We start from the raw sequence: 22,123 nt of genomic DNA, 5'->3' as shown, positions 1-22,123 counted from the left end.
CTTCGCCCTACATATACCTTCAAGATGGTGATCAAGAGCTGGAACTGTTCCTTCCAGTTCCCTGCCCACCTACTCATAATGAGACACACACATGTTGCAGCAGTAGGACACTATCAATTTACTTCAATGTTTAATGATTGAGGAATCTAAATTTCACTATATTATGAAACCAATCTTCAAAAATTAATCATGCCCAAAATATAATTTCCATCCATTTTTCATCCATACACTGACCCTCTCCCCACCCTCAAGGCTCAAGGCTCTCAAGAGCGTACAGCATGATATATAGTGTTGTCTCACCACTGCATGCAGTGACGAGACACAGGAAATAGCTATCTCTCTAAAGACAGACAAGATAAGCACAACTATTTTTGTCTGGAAACTTGCCTGCAAAAGGAAAGAGTTCTTGCTCACTTTTTCTTTTTAGAAGATTCAAAGTTTGCAATAATAGTTCTTGAAATTACACTCTTTCCTTTCAACCAAGAACACTGTTTAATTATTTCCTATTGTAAAGGATCAGTTTCAACACTCAGCTCCCAAACACATCTTTGACGTATCTCAACCGCAGCTTTGCAAGGCAACCCCAAAAGTACCACTGGGAACTCAGTAAGAACATTAACCCCGTGCCTCATTGAATAAGCAGGGAAGAAAGCCATTCGGGTTGCACACCTGTTCTGTCTGGTCAATAGTTTGTGCAGTCATTTGAATCATACTTCTATTAGGCACTGGCTTTGCAACTGGCCTGCTGTAATCTTTTAACAGTGATCTTTTCAGCTTGTGATCATTAAGTTGAGGGCTCAAGAAAACGGAGTGCTCTTTTGACCAAGAAGTTTTGCAAGATGGTCCGCTACTACATGTTTCACATTTTTATTTAAAACTGCAAACGGTAATCAGTAACTATATAGCAAATAAATAGTAAGTGTACTTCTATGTTAATTTTTTTTAAAAAGACAATATAGCCCACCTACATTTAATTGACCCATCACCATGTTGTGGTTATGGTGAGTGGGTGGGTGTTAACTAACAATGGATGAAATATTTAAAAAAAACAAAGTCCAACCACAAATGGTGGAAAGCAAAAAATGCTGAAGAAAATACAACTTAAGGTCTGAGTACTGGATTCTGGGGAGACCTTAAAAACAAAAGAGTCAATTATAATCAGAGTTATAGTGGGAAAAATGCAGATTACCAGACATGAACACATGACAAGAATCCATTCTGAAATTTAACATTCAAGGCTGATTTCAAAGAAAGCATGGAAGTTTATCCATTGCTGTAGAAACTCCACCATGCCTTTATTTAGCGTATACAAAAAACGTTCATGTTAAAGTAGGTTAGAACGTAGTCCTTTCACCTTTTGCGCTCAGTTCAAATCCAGCTCGCACTGATGAGATGAAAGTTTCCTCACTCTGCTGTTTGTAAGGGGTCTATAATTGAGCAGACTTAACACAGCTGAGTGTGCAATGGACCATAGAGAAAATCTAGCATGAATTCAACACCAATCAGCAATTGTATTCCGAGGCCACCAGGAAGCTGCTGTGGAACATGGACAAATTCGCTGATGTACTAGGAGTGCTTTTTTTGTTTTAAAGACAATTTCCACCACCCCGCCACCCTGGAGGTGTGAACTTTTGCTGGAGTACAGTTCCACAAATGGTGGTCATCTTCCTGTACCTCACCTAAGTGACTGTGGTCATGTATAAACCAAGATAGTGCGCAACGATGGGATATTCAAGTATGGAGTGCATCACAGCAGAGCCCCACACCCTCATCCAACGTCTACACATGCACTTTGATTAGGAATTGCGAACCCTAACTAGTATTGGCCTTAAAGCTGTTGGGTTGTAGGATTTAAATATCAGTGTCCTAATCTGCAGCTCTGGCTGAGATCAGTTAACTTAGCACAGACCAGAAAGTGAACCTGCAAACTTCTAGTCTGTGGGGCTTAGGGATACACTGAATGGTTCCATTTTGCACTAGGCCTTTGGGACAGCTTTAAGTGCTCTAACCTAAGGATTAAGGAATATTTTGCTGGGGCACAGTAAAGGGAGCTTTTCAACATGATCAAAAATACAGCTTCAAAGTAAATAGCATGGTAATTGGCAACTATATAGCACCCAGAACCTTTGCCACATCACACTGCCAATTTCATATCACTACCCAGTGGGACAAACTCTGCTGGATTTCACAAAACTGTATGTGGGATAGGAGAAAAGCAATTGGAAAAATATAAGTAGTTTATTTTAGCGATAACTTCTTCATGAAGATAGGGGATGGATTTGCATTCCATGGGTCTTCATAATGTATTCTGTTTATACCACAATTCAAAAGTTAATTAGGTAAAGAATTAGATTAAGAGTTAAAAAGGTGGGTTTAATGATGCATCATGATGTTTTGAATTTGGTTCCAGTGCAGTCACAGGCAGTATTGATTCAGCTCTTCTTGTTGGATAACTTCCTGTGCATCTGCATTTGTAACTGTGACTACAGACTCAGTCTGTGAGATCAGATGATGTGGCCCATGATACCTCTGTAGCCGAAGTCATAAACAAACTGAAACTAGACCCTGTTCAACCACCGAGCAGGGTCGTCTTAAAGTAAATGCGAAAGGAAGGAGTGCTGTTAGGCAAAAGCGAAGTCTTTAACGTGGTACTTGAAGTCTCTTCAGAGTAATTGTGAGCTGCTGCATGTCAGGAGGCCAAGTGGGTCATGAGAGAGAGATTGGGATTCATCCACAGGGGTGCACAATTACTCAAAAATGAACTTAAATAAATTTTGTTGGCTAAATTCCATCATCAATCGTGCTCAAACTGGGCCTTATGGGCTACTGTCACTGGTGACTTGAACAAACTCAACACCATCCACAGGACTTAATAGAACATTTCACTGAATTATTGTCTGAATAATAGACCTTTCCAATTATCTTCTGCATGGCAAATGGAAAAGGTGGTAAAGTGTGCTGTGTAGCCAAAAGGCCTTAATGAAAGAGTATGGTAGGAGAAAGTGGACTCCTTGCTGTCTCGCTTACCTAACGGTGGGGCAATAGGCATAGACAATACACTTACTAAAGTCCTAAAAACTGCTCTAGGCTTGGGGGGAGGGGGTATTGGGAAAGAGGAGGAACCAGTAATGGTCTTGGAGATTAGTGCCAAGAACTGCCACCTCTTGGAGCTGCCCTTCTGAGGCTGGGGAACAGGACTTTGTTTGGGCACATATACCCTTGGTGTTCCAGAGTGCAGTTATCTCCATCCACAAGAGAAGGATCTGAATACGACTGCAGACTATCAAAGAACCAGATATTGGCTGCTGTAGAATGGTTCTGTGTGTCATCATTTCGCATATATTAGACACTTTGGAAAAATCAGAAAGGAACAAGCTCGAGTTTGCTCAGAAATGTGTCAGGCAGGTTGTGGCTTTGTACAAGAAAGTGAAACGTCAACGGTCAGGAGTGAACTACTTACATTGCCTTTATCCATTCTGACCTTGTGCCCTCATGAAGAAGCAACAAGCAATGGGAATATATGGCCAAATGTTGGATTTTATTCAGGATGTGTATTTCTGTTCCAAGATCCACCTAATGATAGACTGGAGAGTCACTGGATCTCCTTGTCAAAAAACTGAGGCAAGGTTGTTCAGTCACACATCCTATCTGATGTCTTCATCAATGATGTGTTGGATTGCATTGTAAAAGATGGTTTTGAAGTGTTTGTTCCACCAAAGGCTCTCAACACCATTTAATAGTTTCTCACCATTTAAAAAATATTCTGTTTTTCTATTCTTCCTACCAAAGTGAATAACTTCACATTTCCCCACATTATACTCCATCTGCCACCTTCTTGCCCACTTAACATGTCTATACCCCTTTGCAGACTTTGTCCTCCTCACAGCTTACTTTCCCACCTATCTTCGTATCAGCAGCAAACTTGGATACATTACACTCAGTCCCTTCATCTAAGTCATTAATATAGATTGTAAATAGCTGAGGCCCAAGCACCGATCCTTGCGGCACCCCACTAGTTACAGCCTGCCAGCCTGAAAATGACCCGTTTATCCCTACTCTTTTCTGTCCGTTAACCTATCCTCTATCCATGCTAATACGTTACCCCCAACCCCATGAGCTCTTACCTTGTGTAACAACCTTTTCTGTGGCACCTTATCGAATGTCTTTTGAAAATCCAAATATACTACATCCACTGGTTCCCCTTACATCCTCAAACAACTCTAATAAATTTGTCAAACATGATTTCCCCTTCATAAAACCATGTTGACTCTTCCTAATCATATTATGATTTTCTAAGTACCCTGTTACCACTTCCTTAATAATGGATTCCAGCATTTTCCCAATGACTGATGTTAGACTGTAGGTCCCTGCTTTCTCTTTCCCTCCTTTCTTGAATAGTGGGGTCACATTTGCTACCTTCCAATCCTCTGGGACCGTTTTAGAATCTAGGCAATTTTGGAAGATCATAACCAATGCATCCACTATCTCTGCAGCCACCTCTTTTAGAACCCTAGGATGTAGGCCATCAGGTCTAGGGGATTTATCAGCTTTTAGTCCCATTAGTTTCTCAAGTTCTTTTTCTCTACTGATATTAAATACTTTAAGTTCCTCATTCTCTATAGATCCTTGGTTCCCCACTATTTCTGGTATGTTTTTTGTCATCTACTGTGAAGACAGATACAAAATATTTTCTGGAGACAGTGACCTGTTGCCAAGCGCCCTGGAGAGGGAGTCAGCCTCTCCGCTGCCAAATCTCTCTCATTTTGCTAAAAACCCTTCATACAAAGCGCTGGGTAAGCAGTTGGTGACAAGCGAACCTGAACTTGGTGCCTAGAACACAGGTGACTGGCACGTTGGTAGCTGTCCTGCATAGATCCTTCCACCATGCTGAATGCAAATGTCCATCGCACACCTGATAAGGTGACTCAGATTCAGTAGCAACAACTTGCATTTATATAGCGCCTTTAACGTAGAAAAATGTCCAAGGCGCTTCACAGGAGCGTTATCAGACAAAATTTGACACCAAGCCACATAAGGAGATATTAGGACAGGTGACCAAAAGCTTGGTCAGAGGTAGCTTTTAAGGAGCAGAGGCGAAGAGGTTTAGGGAGGGAATTCCAGACCTTAGGGCCGAGACAGCTGAAGGCATGGCCACCAATGGTGGGGCAAAGGAAATCAGGGGTGCACAAGAGGCCAGAACTAGAAGAACGCAGAGTTCTCGGGTGGTTGTAGGACTGGAGGTGGTTAGAGATAGGGAGGGGCGAGGCCATGCAGGGATTTGAACAAAAGAATGGCCTGGGAGGTCAACGAGTGAAGGGGTGATGGGTGGAAGGGACTTGGTGCGAGTTAGGATATGGGCAGCAGAGTTTTGGTGAAGCTCAAGTTTACCAGGGGCTGGGGGGGGGGGGGGGGGAAAAAGAGTGGAAGAAGGGTGGCTAGCCAGGAGAGCATTGGAATAGTTAAGTCTGGAGGTAACAAAAGCATGGATGAAAGTGCAGCGGAGGAAGATGTTACCTGCAGGCTGGATACAAGACCACGCGCTTATATATACACACACAAGGCTTAGTGTCTACCATGCTTGTTATGCAGAAAGGCAACAGTTTCTAAAAGTCCTTACCTTCAACTTATAGAGCCACCATTCAATGGGATATCATGTGTGCTCATGCTGCAGTCACACCAGGATGATAATGCATAAACACATTTTGTGGTGAACTGTCTTTTATCTGTAAATGGGGAGAGTTATAGACCTGGAAAAGTGTATGCCTGATTGGCAAAATATAGTGAACTCTCCAGTACACTGACCAGTGTATAGAGAATAGAATTGACCATCTGCCATTTCTTTTCTATTTGCCTACAAAAATTAAATTCAATTTTACAGCTTCTATTTACTTAAAAATTATAACATGTGGAAGTGATTAATGCCTCTTTCCTTTCCTCCCTCTGCACTGAGCAACTCCTCACTTTGATGATTTCAATCTCCTCCTCAACTCAACTTGCCTTTTCTCATGATTTCACTGCTCTCCTATCCTCCATATAAACTCTCCAATCCATATTCAATGCCACCCTCTTGACTGTGCCATGTTGCGTGACATCTCTCCTCTCATGGTCTTAATCAGCCATTTCCGACCACTTCCTTGCATCCCTCACCATGTACATCACCAACCCCACTTCCTTCTGTGTCTACTCTGGAAAAAAAACTCCCTCAAGTCACTTATAATTGCACTTTCAAATGCCAAATGCCTAGCCTTTGCCCTTCCGTTTGATACAATATTTCTACAACTGTCAATCTGCTTAACCATTGCCTCTCCTCCACCTTTGATGTCCCTGTCCCCATTAAACCTTATTCTCTTCCATCCCGATTATTCCCCTGGTATGGCCCCCATCTTTGCTCCCTAAAGTCCATGGGGCTCAAACTTGAGCATATCTGGCACACAAATGGGTTAGCCATCCATCATCAGATCTGACTGGATCATATCGAGCACTATTGTGCCTCATTCTCCTCTGCCAAAAATTGCTCACTATTCCACTACCAACCATCTCCTTAAACCCCTCTCTCCTGCCCCCTCCACCAAGGTCGAGGAACTCCTGGACTTTGTCACTATGACTGAGACCAGCCGCCTCTGCTGCTTCCTCCCCGTTCCCCTTGCCCACCAAGCCAAACCATAGGCTCCTACCTGCTCTGGCCCTGAAACCACGTCTTTCTCTAGGTGCCCTCCTATCTTGTCTCATGCCCTCTCCAAACTCATCTTGCCAAGGAGACCCTCCTTTTGATCCCTTGACTCCATTCCCACCAAACTGCTGACCACCAAACTTCCTTACCTACATAAGAACATAAGAAACAGGAGCAGGAGTAGGCCATCCGGCCCCTCGAGCCTGATCCACCATTCAACAAGATCATGGCTGATCTTACCTCAACGCCATTTTCCTGCACCATCCCCATATCCCTTAATTTCTTTAATATCTAGAAATCTATCGATCTCTGTTTTGAATGTACTCAATGACTGAGCCTCCACAGCCCTCTGGGATAGAGAATTCCAAAGATTCCCCACCCTCTGAGTGAAGATATTTCTCCTCATCTCAGTCCTAAATGGCCTACTCTTTATTCTGAGACTGTGACCCCTGGTTCGAGATTCCCCAGCCAGGGGAAACATCTTCCTTGCATCTACCTTGTTGAGCCCTGTAAGAATTTTGTATGTTTCAATGAGATTCCCTCTCATTCTTCTAAACTCGAGAATGCAGGCCTGGTCTACTCAATCTTTCCTCATATGACAATCCCGCCATCCCAGAATTAGTCTGGTGAACCTTCGTTGCACTCCCTCTATGGCAAAGACATCTCCCTCTTAGGTAAGGAGACCAAAATTGTACACAATACTCCAGGTGCGGCCTCACCAAGGCCCTATATAATTGCAGTAAGACATCTTTACTCCTGTACTCAAATCCTCTTGTAATAAAGGCCAACATATCATTTGCCTTCTTAATTGCTTGCTGCACCTGCATGTTAGCTTTCAGTGACTCATGTATAAGGACACCCAGGTCCCTGTGAACATCAACATTTCCCAATCTCTCACCATTTAAAAAATACTCTGCATTTCTGTTTTTCCTACCAAAGTGGGTAACTTCACATTTTTCCACCTGTCATGTTCTTGCCCACTCACTTAGCCTGTCTATATCCCCTTGAAGCTTCTTTGCATCCTCCTCACAACTCACATTCCCACCTAGTTTTGTGTCACCAACAAACTTGGAAATATTACATTTGGTTCCCTCATCCAAATCATTGATATAGATTGGTGAATAGCTGGGGCCCAAGCACTGATCCCTGAGGCATCCCACTAGTCAGTTTGCCAACCTGAAAAAGACCCATTTATTCCTACTCTCTGGCCCAATGCTAGCTGACATTTTAAATGGTTCCTTCTCCTCAGGTACTGTCCCTCTCCTCAAAAACTCACCCTTGACTAGTGTTCTTTCAAACAACTGCTCCATCTCCAACCTCTCTTTCTTCTCCAAAGTCCTTGAACATATTGTCATCTCCCAAATCCATGTCCATCTTTCCTGCAACTCTATATTTTAAATTTCTCCAATTAGGTTTCCACTTCTACCACAGTACCGAAATGGCTCTAATCAACACCAGAAATGACATCCTCTACGACTGTGACAAATGGTGCACTATCCCACCTTGGCCTCCTCGACCTCTCTGCAACCTTTGACATGGTTGACTACACCATTCTCCTCCAATGCCTCTCCTCCATTGTCCAGCTCAGGAGGACTGTCCTCATTTGGTTCCAATCTTACTTCTCCAATCACAGCCAGAGAATCTTCAATAATGGCTTTTCTTCCCACCCTGCACTATTAACTCTGAAATCCCCCAACGCCCTCATTTGCATGCTGCCTCTTGGCAACATCATCCGAAGAAACTGAGTCAGTTTTCACACGTATGCCGAGGACATCCAGCTCTACCACCTTTCTCGACCCCTCCACTGCGTGTTGTCAGACTGCTTCCCCAACATCCAATCTTAGATGAGCCCAATTTCCTCCAGTAGCCACTGTCTTCAGCCACTGCCACAAACTGTACCCTTGCCACTGATTCTATCCCCTCCTCAGCCACTGTCACCAAGATTCTATCTCCAAAATATTAGCCGTGTGCTGCCAAAACCCTGCTCTGTGCCTTTATCACTTCCACTGTTTAAACAACATCTTGATGACCTCTCAAGTTCTATCCGCTATAAATCCTAACTCATTTAAAACTATATCAACCACATCCTATTCTACATAAAATCCCACTTGCCTATATCCTCCACCCTTGCCAACCCCCATCACTACATCAATTTAAAAATCCATCTCCTTGTATTCAAATCCCTCCATGGCCATAGTTCTCTATCTCTGCAACTTAGCCCTGTGATCCTGTACGTACTCTGCACTTCCAAATCTGGTCTAATGCATGTTCCCCCTCCCCCCACTCTACCACTAGTGGCAGAGCTATCTTGTGCCCACAGACTGGAGTTCTCTCTTCCTCCCCAAACCACCCTGCCTCACTAAACCTCACTCCACCTCCAAAAGCTTCTTTAGAATGTGCTTCTTCAATAGCTCCTTTGGCCAACTCCCCGAACTTCCCTCCTACACCAATTGTGAATTGCTTTGGGACATTGTACTATGTTAAAAGCACTATATAAATACGTGAGAGTGTGCGAGAGTGAGAAAGAAGGAATGAAGAACACACTTTGGACTGAAAATTTCCCTTCCATCATAAAGGGGTAATAATCAAATCGAACCACCTTTATGCCCTTATGCTTATTTCTGTACCCCCCCCCCACCCCCACCCCACTTCCAGCAAAGTGGGGGGGGTGGTTCACTGGACAATCAGAGAATCCTGGCCAATTTTCTCCTTTGCAACCCAAAGGGTTATTGTTTAAACAGCGAGTGCTGATGAAACCATCAGGGAACAAGCCGGGAGGAACTGTGTTGGGGAGCAGAATTATCAACAAGAGGCAATTAACCAACAATTGTGTCACTTTAACTGTACATATTAATTGAGCTGAAGCATGTATACTCATTACATTCTCCAAGCCAGTTCCCCTGGTAAGGATGAGGTCACCAACAAATTTTAACAGAAACAAAAAGGTGTTGATTTCTTTTTATGCAGCAATTTTTTGGGGGAAAAAGTTGTGATGGTGACACTCTAAACATACAGGTTTGCCATCTGTAGCCTCCTTCTTCCTGTTGTAATTGCCAAAATGCTAACTGATTTTTGCAATACCTACAAGTTTACATAGTGCAAATATGGTGGCTAATAAACTCATTAAATGCTAAATTCTAATGGAAATTTTGAAAAGCAATGCATTAAAGGAGTGTTTAGATGCTTCCGACAGCAAGTCTGTTCGGGCTTGTCTCTGACAGCACACTTCATTTAATTAATTTTAATATCGCACAACAGGCCACTAATAGTGGGAAGGAGATACAGGAGTAAATTTTCAGGCAAATTGCGGAAAGATGCAAGAACTTCAGAGTAGCGATAATGGGGGACTTGAATTATCCTAATATAGACTGGAAAAATAACAGTGTAAAGTACAAAGAGGGGGAAGAATGCCTGAAATGTGTACAGGAGAACTTTCTTGATCAGAATGTTTTCAGCCCAATGAGGAAGGAAGCAGTGCTGGATCTAGTTCTGGGGAATGAAGTGGGGCAAATGGAGCATGTTTCAGTGGGGGAGCATTTGGGAAACAGTGAACACAATGTCATTAGGTTTACAGTAGTTATGGAAAAGGACAAGGAAAAATAAAATGTGAAAATACTCAACTGGGGGAGAGCTAATTTCAGTGAGTTGAAAACGGATCTGACCCAGGTGGATTGGAATCAAAGATAAGCACTGGGAGGAATTCACACAGAAGAGATAGTTCAGATGCAGTTGAGACACATTCCCACTTGGGGGAAAGGAAGAGCATCCAAAGCTAGAGCTCCCTGGATGACTAAAGATGTAGAGATTAAAATGAAACAGAAAAAGGAGGCTTAGGATAAATGCCAGGTTCATAATTCAGTAGAGAACCAAGCTGAATACAAAAAGTACAAAGGAGAATTGAAAAAGGAAATAAGAGGGGCAAAGCAAGTAACATAGGAACAGGAGTAGGCCATTCAGCCCTTGTGCCTGCTCCACCATTTGATAAGATCATGGCTGATCTGTGATCTAACTCCATATACCTGCCTTTGGCCCTTAATACCTTGGCCCTTAATACCTTAGATAGCTTTTTGGCAACCAATCTCAGATTTAAATTTAGCAATTGAGCTAGTATCAATCGCCATTTGCGGAAGAGAGTTCCAAACTTCTACAACCCTCTGTGTGTAGAAATGTTTTCTAATCTCGCTCCTGAAAGGTCTGGCTCTAATTTTTAGACTGTGCCCCCTACTCCTAAAATCCCCAACCAGCGGAAATAGTTTCTCTCTATCCACCCTATCTGTTCCCCTTAATATCTTATAAACTTCGATCAGATCACCCCTTAACCTTCGAAACTCTAGAGAATGCAACCCCAATTTGTGTAATCTCTCCTCGTAACTTAACCCTTGAAGTCCGGGTATCATTCTAGTAAACCTACGCTGCACTCCCTCCAAGGCCAATATGTCCTTCCGAAGGTGCGGTGCCCAGAACGGCTCACAGTACTCCAGGTGCGGTCTAACCAGGGTTTTGTATAGCTGCAGCATAACTTCTGCCCCCTTGTACTCTAGTCCTCTAGATATAAAGGCCAGCATTCCATTAGCCTTCTTGATTATTTTCTGCACCTGTTCATGACACTTCAATGACCTATGTACCTGAACCCCTAAGTCCCTTTGGACATCCACTGTTTTTAACTTTTTACCATTTAGAAAGTACCCTGTTCTATCCTTTTTTGATCCAAAGTGGATGACCTCACATTTGTATATGAGAATAGATAGCTGGTAACATAAAAGGGAACTCAAAAGTCTTTTATAAACATATAAATAGTAAAGGTGGAGTCAAAGGAAGGGTGGGGCTGATTAGGGACCAAAAAAGAGATTTTCTTGGAGGCAGAGGGCATGGCTGATACACCAAATGAGTACTTTGCATACCCAATAAAGAGGATGCTGCCAATGTCACAGCAAAGGAGGAGGTAGTAGAGAAATTGGATAGGATAAAAAAAGAGATAAAGAGGAGGCACTTAAAAAGTTGGCAGAGCTCAAAGTAGTAAAGTCACCCTGTCCGGATGGGATGCATCCTAGGTTGCTGAGGGAAGTAAGGGTGGAAATTGTGGAGTCTCTGGCCACAATCTTCCAATCCTTAGATATGGCAGTGGTGGCAGAGGACTGGAGGATTGCAAATGTTACACCCTTGTTCAAAAAAGGGGAGGGGGATAAACCCGGCAACTACAGGCCAGTCAGCCTAACGTCGGTGGTGGGAAAGCTTTTAGACAATAATCCGGAACAAAATTAATTGTCACTTGGAAAAATATGGGTTAATAAGTGAAAGCTAGCACGGATTTGTTGAAGGAAAATCATGTTTGTCTAACTTGATTGAGTTCTTTGATGAAGTGACGGAGAGGGTTGATGAGGTTGGTGCGGTTGACACGTGTATCGACTTTCAAAAGACGTTTGGTAAAATACCGCATAATAGACTTAGCAAAATTGAAGCTCCTGGGATTAAAGGGGCAGTGGTTGCTTGGATACAAAATTAGCTAAGGGACAGAAAGTAGAGAGTAGTGGTCAACAGTGCAGTGGTGTCCCCCAGGGTTGGGTGTTGGGACCACTGCTCTTTTTGATATATATTAATGACCTGGACTTGGGTATACAAGGCATAATTTCAAAGTTTGCAGATGACATGAAACTTGGAAATATAATAAACAGTGAAGATAGTAACCAACTTCAGGAGGACATAGACAGATTGGTAAAATGGGCAGACACATGGCAGATGAAATTTGACGCAGAGAAGTGTGAAGTGATTCATTTTGGTAGGAAGAATGAGGAGAGGCAATATAAGCTAAATGATACAATTTTGAAGGGAGTGCAGGAACAGAGACCTGGGGGTGTACGTACACAAGTCTTTGAAGGCGGCAGGACAAGTCGAGAAGGCTGTTAAAATGACATATGGGATCCTTGGTTTTAAAAATAGAGGCATAGAGTACAAAGCAAGGAAGTTATGCTAAACTTTTATAAAACACTGGTTAGGCCCCAGCTGGAGTAGTGTGTTCAATTCTGGGCACCACACTTTAGGAAGGATGTCAAGGCCTTAGAGAGGGTGCCAACAAGATTCAATAGAATGGTACTAGGTAAGAGGGATTTCAGTTATGTGGAGAGACTAGAGAAACATTAAAGCAGAGAGGGTTAAGGGGAGATGCAATAGAGGTGTTCAAAATCATGAAGGGTTTTGATACAGTAAATGAGGAACTGTTTACAGTGGCAGAAGGGTCAGTAACCAGAGGGCACAGACTTAAGGTAATTGGCAAAAGAACCAAAGGCAACATGAGGGGACATTTTTTAAACTCTGAGTTATGATGATCTGGAATGCACTGCCTGAAAAGGTGGTGGAAACAGATCCAATAATAACTTTCAAAAGGGAATTGGATAAATACTTGAAGGGGAAAAATTTGCAGGGCTATGGGGAAAGAGCAGGGTAGTGGGACTAATTGTATAGCTCTTTCAAAGAGCCAGCACAAGCACAATGGGCCTTCTGAGCTGTATCTTTCTACGATTCTATGACAACTCCAAGTACTCAACATAAAATTGTAGGTTCTGAGCAACTTTTCATTGGCCACAGGACCCGAGTGGACCTTATGATTACATCACTTTTTTAAAACTGAGAAACCTGGATGAAGGGCTAAAGCCCACAGTTTAAGAACCCATCAAGTTTGAAGAGAGGAGTAGATAAGATGAGATAACCAAGTAGGAGTGGCTAGGTGATCAACTTTTAGCTTGAATTATTTTTAAAAAAGCCTGTCAAATGCAGAATGAAGGGAAGACAATGGGGGGGTTCCACAGCTTGAGCTAGGGTAGGAGTTATTGCAGTAGATCTTAATTTCAACACATGAATGCTTAGAAGAGGAAGATAATGTGGTGCAGCAAATCTGCAACTCAGAAGGAAGAGGAGAGTCAGAGAAGGAATGGCCACAGTATTAAAGTACAAAGAGTTACAAACCGTTGCACAAGCCTTCTTCTTGTATTGTATCCAGAACTGCAGGAGAGGCGTTAGAATAGTCTCTCTATATATGGGAGCAACACTGAAGTCTTGCATGGAGTCTGGTATTATTGAGCATTAAGAATTATTGAAGGGAAAAGATGGCTTGACGACAGAAGACAGAGGGAGGGTGTGGAGGGTTGTTTTTCAAATTGGAGGCCTGTGACCAGCGGTGTGCCTCAGGGATCGGTGCTGGGTCCGCTGTTATTTGTTATTTATATTAATGATTTGGATGAGAATTTAGGAGGCATGGTTAGTAAGTTTGCAGATGACACCAAGATTGGTGGCATCGTGGACAGTGAAGAAGGTTATCTAGGATTGCAACGGGATCTTGATAAATTGGGCCAGTGGGCCGATGAATGGCAGATGGAGTTTAATTTAGATAAATGTGAGGTGATGCATTTTGGGAGATCGAATCGGGCCAGGACCTACTCCGTTAATGGTAGGGCGTTGGGGAGAGTTATAGAACAAAGAGATCTAGGAGTACAGGTTCATAGCTCCTTGAAAGTGGAGTCACAGGTGGATAGGGTGGTGAAGAAGGCATTCAGCTTGCTTGGTTTCATTGGTCAGAACATTGAATACAGGAGTTGGGATGTCTTGTTGAAGTTGTACAAGACATTAGTAAGGCCACACTTGGAATACTGTGTACAGTTCTGGTCACCCTATTATAGAAAGGATATTATTAAACTAGAAAGAGTGCAGAAAAGATTTACTAGGATGCTGCCGGGACTTGATGGTTTGACTTATAGGGAGAGGTTAGATAGACTGGGACTTTTTTCCCTGGAGAGTAGGAGGTTGAGGGGTGATCTTATAGAAGTCTATAAAATAATGAGGGGCATAGATAAGGTAGATAGTCAAAATCTTTTCCCAAAGGTAGGGGAGTCTATAACGAGGGGACATAGATTTAAGGTGAGAGGGGAGAGATACAAAAGGGTCCAGAGGGGCAATTTTTTCACTCAAAGGGTGGTGAGTGTCTGGAACGAGCTGCCAGAGGCAGTAGTAGAGGCGGGTACAATTTTGTCTTTTAAAAAGCATTTGGACAGTTACATGGGTAAGATGGGTATAGAGGGATATGGGCCAAGTGCAGGCAATTGGGACTAGCTTAGTGGTATAAACTGGGCGACATGGACATGTTGGGCCGAAGGGCCTGCTTCCATGTTGTAAACTTCTATGATTCTATGGGGATTCTACTTGGTAGAATCATCCAGAACCGTATTCCACACAAGGTCAAACATACCACGATGTTAAAATCCTTCCAACAAAATTTCAGAAACATTACATAAAACAAACATATACTAGGCATATATCAGAGTGTCTCAAACTCCAGCAAGCACCATTAATTGCTCCAATACAGCAGTGCATTATTAGGCAGTAGGTCAGGGCAGCCAGTGCTCCAGCACTAATTGTTCCCCATCACTACACTGATGTAACTCTGATACCTCCTTTATAATGGCTTTGTTTGCCAGAACCTGAGACAACTCTGGTTCCACTTTGATTCTGCAAAATGGGACAGCTGCAATTCAGGCCAGTTATATCAGCTATAAACAGTGAAGATGTCCTAAGTTTGCAGTGTGGAAAAAAATTATTGCATGAGAACAACAGTGTCACTTGCACTGATATGTCAATTTCCAATATGCAGAATAACCAGGAAAATCCCAGAGGAACAGGTCAGGATGGCACTAGAACTTCTTCAAATGTTTTGAATGCTATTCACACGAGCAGAGGTCACATCTATTCAACAATTCAAAACCAAAAGTTGCAGAAAAGTATCACAATCCGCAAATCTAAAACTATTCCTAGCATATGTTACCATACAAGTTGGTGAATATCACATTAAACCAGCTCCAATTGTTCAGGTTACATTTTTCAGCCAATACTTATGCCAACGGCCATGCAAGCAAGTTAAAGACTCTCTCATATTTCCTAGTTGGTTTGGTCATTGGACATGGGACATGGTCTTCGTTCTTCTACTTGCCTCTTCCTATCTCTGTAACCTCCTCCATCCCTACAACCCTCTGGGATCTCTGCACTCCTCCAATTCTGGCATCTTGTGCATCCCCGATTTCCTTCACTACACTATTGGCAGCCATGCCTTCGGCCGTCTAGGCCCCAAGCTCTGGAATTCCCTCCCTAAACCTCTCCGCCTTTCTACCTTCCTTCAAGTCACTCCTTAAAACCTACCTCCTTGACCAAGCTTTTGGTCACCTATCCTAATATTTCCTTATGTGGCTCGGTGTCAAATTTTGTCTGATAACGCACTTGTGAAGTGCCTTGGGATGTTTTACTACATTAATGGTGCTATATAAATGCAAATTATTGTTGTACAGTACAGGGTCTGACTGACCAGACTTGTCATGTACAGCACTAATTGTATGATGTCCACATGGGATGGCCTAATGACAAGCTGTTCAGGAGTGGCACAAAGTTTGAATTTTAACAAAAATCTCAATAAAGCTGGTAGCAAAATACAGCAATCCAACCAGCCATTATAATTACAGCATCGTGGGTAGGTCAATGAGGAAATTATAATGAACTTCACATTCAAATTGTGTTATCCAAAAAAACCTGGTTGAATGTTTAACATATCGTGCCAGCTATAGTGATTTGACCAGATGTTTTAAACAGCAGCTAGACATGACTTCTGGACTCTCTCAGTTAGCAGCTGTTAGGAACTGGCAGTAGAGTAGTACACAGATCACAGTACTTCTGGTGCCTGGTTGGACAAATCTAACCCGCTAAAGAAGGATTTACAGGAGGTACTGATTCAAAACTAAGAGCAGTTGCCAACCCCTGGCTAAATTTAGATGTGTATTAATGGCAATTTTTGAACAGATTATCTAGGTTTATGTTACACACATAAACTTAGATTAGGTTACAATTTTGAAATAACTCCCTAGAATCTAACATACTGTAGCGCCCCAATGGCTCAGTGGGTAAATGCAATACACAATGTGCTACTGAGCAGTCCAAGAAGAATTCCTGGTCTGTGCTGAATGAGCTGATCTCAAACAGGGCAATGGTAGGGACAGAGCAATTAAACTCAGTACCCCCTAGGCTATAGAGGCAAAAAAGAACAAAATAAATCAGCTAGAGCCCCTGCTTGCGAATGCTATTTAGCGACCCTGTTGCAAAGTGCATGTGCGTGCTGGAAAGTCAGGCAACACACACATGAACAATAATCATTTGGGTGAGACACTGTTGGGCAGATGATGTTCATGGAACTGCAACTCAGCAAACTTTTCAGAAGACAGAAAAGAAGGAAACAAATAACATGCTGCTTCAAAAAGTTAAGGTTTTATTTCTGTTCTGCACTCAAGCACCCTCGGTGTGTAAGGAGACTCAACAAGAGCAGTTAGTTAATGCCACTATTGAAGGTATACTGAGAATCTGCAATGGAATACCACAACTTTTTTAAAATTCAACTAATCTTGAAAACTGCTGTTCAGCAATCACAACAAAATATCCTCAATATCAGAATTTAAATGTAAAGGTTCAACCAAGCCCAATTCTTCAACATTCTTTCTCTTGCTCTTAAAAATCAATGTGTCGGATGCGCCAGGACACGCACTGGTCACTTCCTTGTTGTGACACAGTTATTTCAGCATAGCATGACAAAACTAGTTTTGAAATACAACTTTGGGCTTTCTATTCAAGACTAAACATTCCACTGGCCTGAAATTTGAAACTGTACAAGAAAGAAACTGGGGATGAGGAAAAGGGAGAAGAGAAAATGAAGGCAGGCACGGGCCTGCTAAAACAAGATGTCATAAATTTAACAGATAAACTGAAGTACTGGATTTCTGTAATTAAAACATCTATGCGTTGTCCTAATTGACTCCAGTATGTGAAATCTTGCCCTGACACACCAAAACTTCAAGCCCTGTCTTTATTCACTATTCAAACTTTATGTTTGCTGGTCCATTTGACATCAGCCTGTTACATTCTTGAAATAGCAGCGCTTTTCTCATGAGGCTTCAAATATATGAAAATGAACATTGTTCTGCTGCTAAACATTAAGGTTGGAAAGTTTGACAGCCTCCTTGAGTGGATCTCAAACTTCAAAATTTAGTGCACTGGATGGGTGGTTAAGGTGTTAACCGTGGCTCAGTGGTAACACTTCGCCTCTGATTCAAATCCCACTCCAGATACTTGAGCAAAAAAAAAATCTAGGCTGCCACTCGAGTGCAGTACCGAGAGCGTTGCACTGAGGTGCCGTCTTTCGGATGAGACGTTAAACCATCTGCCCTCTCATGGTGCTATTTCGAAGAAGAGCACGGGAGTTCTCCCCGGGTATCCTGGCCGACATCAACAAAACAATTACCTGGTCATCATCACATTGCTGTTTGTGGGACCTTGCTGTGTGCAAATTGGCTGCTGCATCTCCTACAGTGGCTACACTTCAAAAGTATTTGACTGTAAAGTGCTGTGGGACATGTGAAAGGCGCTATATAAATGCAAGTCTTTCTTTCGGATAGTCTCCTGAATCATACTACAATCATTGCATCGGTGTGCACCTAAAACAGCTCTACGTTGATGCAAAAGTAGCAGTACAGCTGCAATGCAAGAAGTCATGTAAAATTACAAGTCAGAAACTACAATTTGAAGATCACTGTACTGAGAGCGATGAGACTCAGATCACCAGCAGCAAACCTAATGGGCAGGATGTAGTGCTAGCAGAAGAGATCAATTTAATCAAATGTGAGAAAAATTAAAGATATGCATCGGAGATGGAGAGATTACAGTCAGGAAGTAGGTGCAAGACACTCTGGAAGGAACTGGGGAAGAACTCAGCCAAAATGTCAATTAGAATGTACTTAAAGTAAGCGTACTTTCTGTGCATTTGGATGAAAGTGAAACCCAGAGACTGTTCAGCCGTTGTGGCGTGTTTCAGAAATTAAAACATTTGCAAACAATTTTTATTTCTGAAATTGTGTATTTATGCTTACAACTGCCAGTAACAAATAAAAAAAGCAAAGGATGAACAAATATTTGGTTAGGAAAATTCTTAAACTACAGACTAGAAAAAAAATGAATGCAATTGCCAATTTTAAATTTAAATCCCCACTCTGCAGTGGACCACACAAGGCGACAGCATCAAGTGAAGAGATAAAAAGGGGAGCAAGCCTAGCGGAGAAGTGAGATGCGGCTGCAATGAGAGCGGGAGAATTACTTCAAAAGTTTTGACATTCCGAAGAAACAAAATAACTTGGCAAATGTGTGGAACAGCATGACGGGAATTAGCAGAAGGAATACCACAACGACAGGACACAATGGCATCAACTGCATATGCAGCAAAAACTGCCGTGACAAGTATGAACAAAAATTCCTCTGCAATATAAAAGAATCCTAAAAGTAAACATGGCCTATACAAAGATCTCTAATGTCGCCAATTTAAAAATAAAAATTGAGCAATGGAGGATAGTGATTACTACCCAGTTTGGATAGAAAAAAAAGGAAAGAGAAAGAGCTGGATTTCTTGCAGTATTATTTTTTCCTGAAGAACTGTCTCATATATACCACTCAAATTCATAAGAATGAATATTTGGTTCTCCATGCTAGCCACCCACATTATTTCAGCCCAACATGGTTTGAATTTTCAAAACCATTTTTCATTCAAGTAAACTGGCACAAACAAAAAATGTAAATGAAATTCCCCAGAACATTTTTGGGAAACAGCTATTTTGACTTTTTTCCCCCCACTTTGCATCACCAAAAAGTAACAGCTCAGTTACAGTCCCATATAAATATGTTTTGACCTGTAGCAATAAATGAAAAGAATTTGCATTTATATACCTCCTTTTCGGACTAAACCCACGACCTCTACCACCTAGAAGGACAAGGGCAGCAGGCACGTGGGAACACCACCCACCTGCACGTTCCCCCTCCAAGTCACACACCATCCCGACTTGGAAATATATCGCCGTTCCTTCATTGTCGCTGGGTCAAAATCCTGGAACTCCCTTCCTAACAGCACTGTGCGAGAACCTTCACCACACGGACTGCAGCGGTTCAAGGCAGCGGCTCACCACCACCTTATGAAGGGCAATTAGGGATGGGCAATAAATGCTGGCCTTGCCAGCGACACCCACATCCCAAGAACAAATAAAAAAGGATGCCATAAAGCATTTTACAACCAATGAATTACTTTAGAAATTATACTCACTGTTGCTTTGTAGGCAAACACAGTAATCAATTTGCACACAGTGAGGTCCCACAAACAGCAATGTGATAAATGACCAATTGGGGTTAGGCTAATAAGCTGTTTTTGGTGGTGCTGGTTGAGGGATAAATGTTGGCCAGGACATCAGGGGAACTGCCTGTTCTTCTCTGAATACTGCCATGAGATCTTTCATGTCCTCCTTTAGCATCTCATGAAAAGCAGCATATCCAACAAAATGACATTCCCTCAGTATTGCACTGAAATATCAACCTCAGTTAGCTGCTCTAGTTCTGGAGTGGTGCTTGAACCCCCAACCTTCTGACTTAGAAGCAAGAGTGCTACTACTGAACCAAACCAAAATTAAGTTATACACTATCAATATATGGAAAGAAATATATTTTGGTGCTTGAATTTTTCCCCTCTCCTCCTGAAGGCACCAATTCTAGGTCCATGGCTCAGCTGCTCACCAGCTCCCCCAAACTACCATTTTTCAGGTGATTCTAGTCAATGACCAGTAAACAGTGGCTATTTAATCACAGGGGCATCAGAACTAAGTCAGTCCTCACCAACATCTACATATACAAACAGGAGTTAGGGGATAGAGTTGAGGACCAACAACCAGATTGAATTTTGTTTGCCTCTCTCCATCAGGGGCATGAAAGCCAATTGCAGCACCCAGCCAGACATCTGTCCAGGAGAGGTCAGCTTACTAAGCACAGTCCCAGGATCAAACCTAGGATCTTGCTGGCTTTTATGGCTCTAGAGTTAGAGCCACTGGAAGAGCATTCAGCTCATGGAGCCTGCTGTCACTTTTGTTAGTCGTGGTGGTCCTATCTTTTCAATCCCAAATCTGTTTTCTCCATATTTCTTAATGTCCTGACTTCCCAAGTGAATATTTTCCTCAAGTGACTCTACATTGCAATAGATAGTTCCCGTATTTATGGACTGAAGATATGCACTTCATATTTTCACTGCTTCTTTGTGAAGCTGTTTTTATTCTGGATTCACTACGATTACACTCCTTTCATTATTTTGAAGCACCCGTCAGATCACCCCAGTAAATCCCCTCATCTCCAAGGGGGAATATAACCCAAGATTATCCAGTCTCTCGACATAACTCAAGGCTTTCACTTTTCATGTACGTTTATAATCAGGTCATGCTGGGGAGGGTTCATTGAATCGGATTAATCGTGTGAAATCTCTTTCGAGACTGTTTTAGGGAATTGAATGAATTTGAGAGGGGGGAAAAATAAATAAAATGCACTGAAAAGCAAAATGCATGCGGCTGCAGAGCGCATCCTTGTCGCTGCAGCAGGTACAAGGCCTTAGAGATATCGGGAAATCCCTGACCTGGTCGAATAAAGAACATGGTACAGGCTGCAGGAGGCAGCCGGCCCAGCCTCTACTTACTCGGCGTTGTCCTCGCTGGTGGGAGACGGTCCTTCCACGACGGTCGTTGTGATGGTGAGAGCGGGCAGCACCGCTTTCCGTTTAGCGAACATTTTATTTTCCCCCCGCGGTCGACCAGTTGACTGACTGACGGGCTCTGTGACCGGCTCTTCACTGGATTAAATTGCTGCCTTTTGTGATTATTTTCTCTCTCTTTTCCCCCCCTCCCTTCCTTCCTTCCTCGCCAGGCTTTTTCCTTATTCACATTTGAATTTGACTGGCGGCAGCCCCTCCAAGACACAGAGGGAAGGTCAGCGGCGTCAATTGCTTCCGGGGTAGAGAGGAATAGGCGAGTCCCCAGGCTTTTAGCGGCCTGCAGGGGTAAAGCGAAGTGACGAGGCCGCGAGTTGCTATGGGTGGAGGAGGGGGGGGGTTAGGCCCGGTTGCTATGGGAGGAGGGGGGGGTTGGGCCCGGTTGCTATGGGAGGAGGGGGGGGGTTGGGCCCGGTTGCTATGGGAGGAGGGGGGGGGTTGGGCCCGGTTGCTATGGGAGGAGGGGGGGTTGGGCCCGGTTGCTATGGGAGGAGGGGGGGGGTTGGGCCCGGTTGCTATGGGAGGAGGGGGGGGTTGGGCCCGGTTGCTATGGGAGGAGGGGGGGGTTGGGCCCGGTTGCTATGGGAGGAGGGGGGGGGTTGGGCCCGGTTGCTATGGGAGGAGGGGGGGTTGGGCCCGGTTGCTATGGGAGGAGGGGGGGGGTTGGGCCCGGTTGCTATGGGAGGAGGGGGGGGGTTGGGCCCGGTTGCTATGGGAGGAGGGGGGGGTTGGGCCCGGTTGCTATGGGAGAAGGGGGGGTGTGGGTCCGGTTGCTATGGGAGAAGGGGGGGGGTGTGGGTCCGGTTGCTATG

General features: G+C 43.3%; 1 protein-coding gene across 1 annotated transcript in view; it reads right to left on the bottom strand.

Annotated features, from left to right (window-relative positions):
• LOC137299366 (dual specificity mitogen-activated protein kinase kinase 2) overlaps positions 1 to 21,629 on the bottom strand; it is a 72,481-nt gene extending 50,852 nt beyond the window's left edge. The window contains exon 1 of the mRNA XM_067968059.1: positions 21,240 to 21,629. Within this exon, the coding sequence (XP_067824160.1) occupies positions 21,240 to 21,331 (92 nt within the window). The 5' untranslated portion in view covers positions 21,332 to 21,629. The remainder of the gene's footprint in view (positions 1 to 21,239) is intronic.
• Between the last annotated feature and the right edge of the window lie 494 nt (positions 21,630 to 22,123).

This window comes from Heptranchias perlo, chromosome 29 (genome assembly GCF_035084215.1).
Source record: "Heptranchias perlo isolate sHepPer1 chromosome 29, sHepPer1.hap1, whole genome shotgun sequence".
Taxonomy (NCBI): Eukaryota; Metazoa; Chordata; class Chondrichthyes; order Hexanchiformes; family Hexanchidae; genus Heptranchias; species Heptranchias perlo.
The sequence above is the reverse complement of the archived record's forward strand: the minus strand, read 5'-3'. Positions and strand labels throughout refer to the sequence as shown.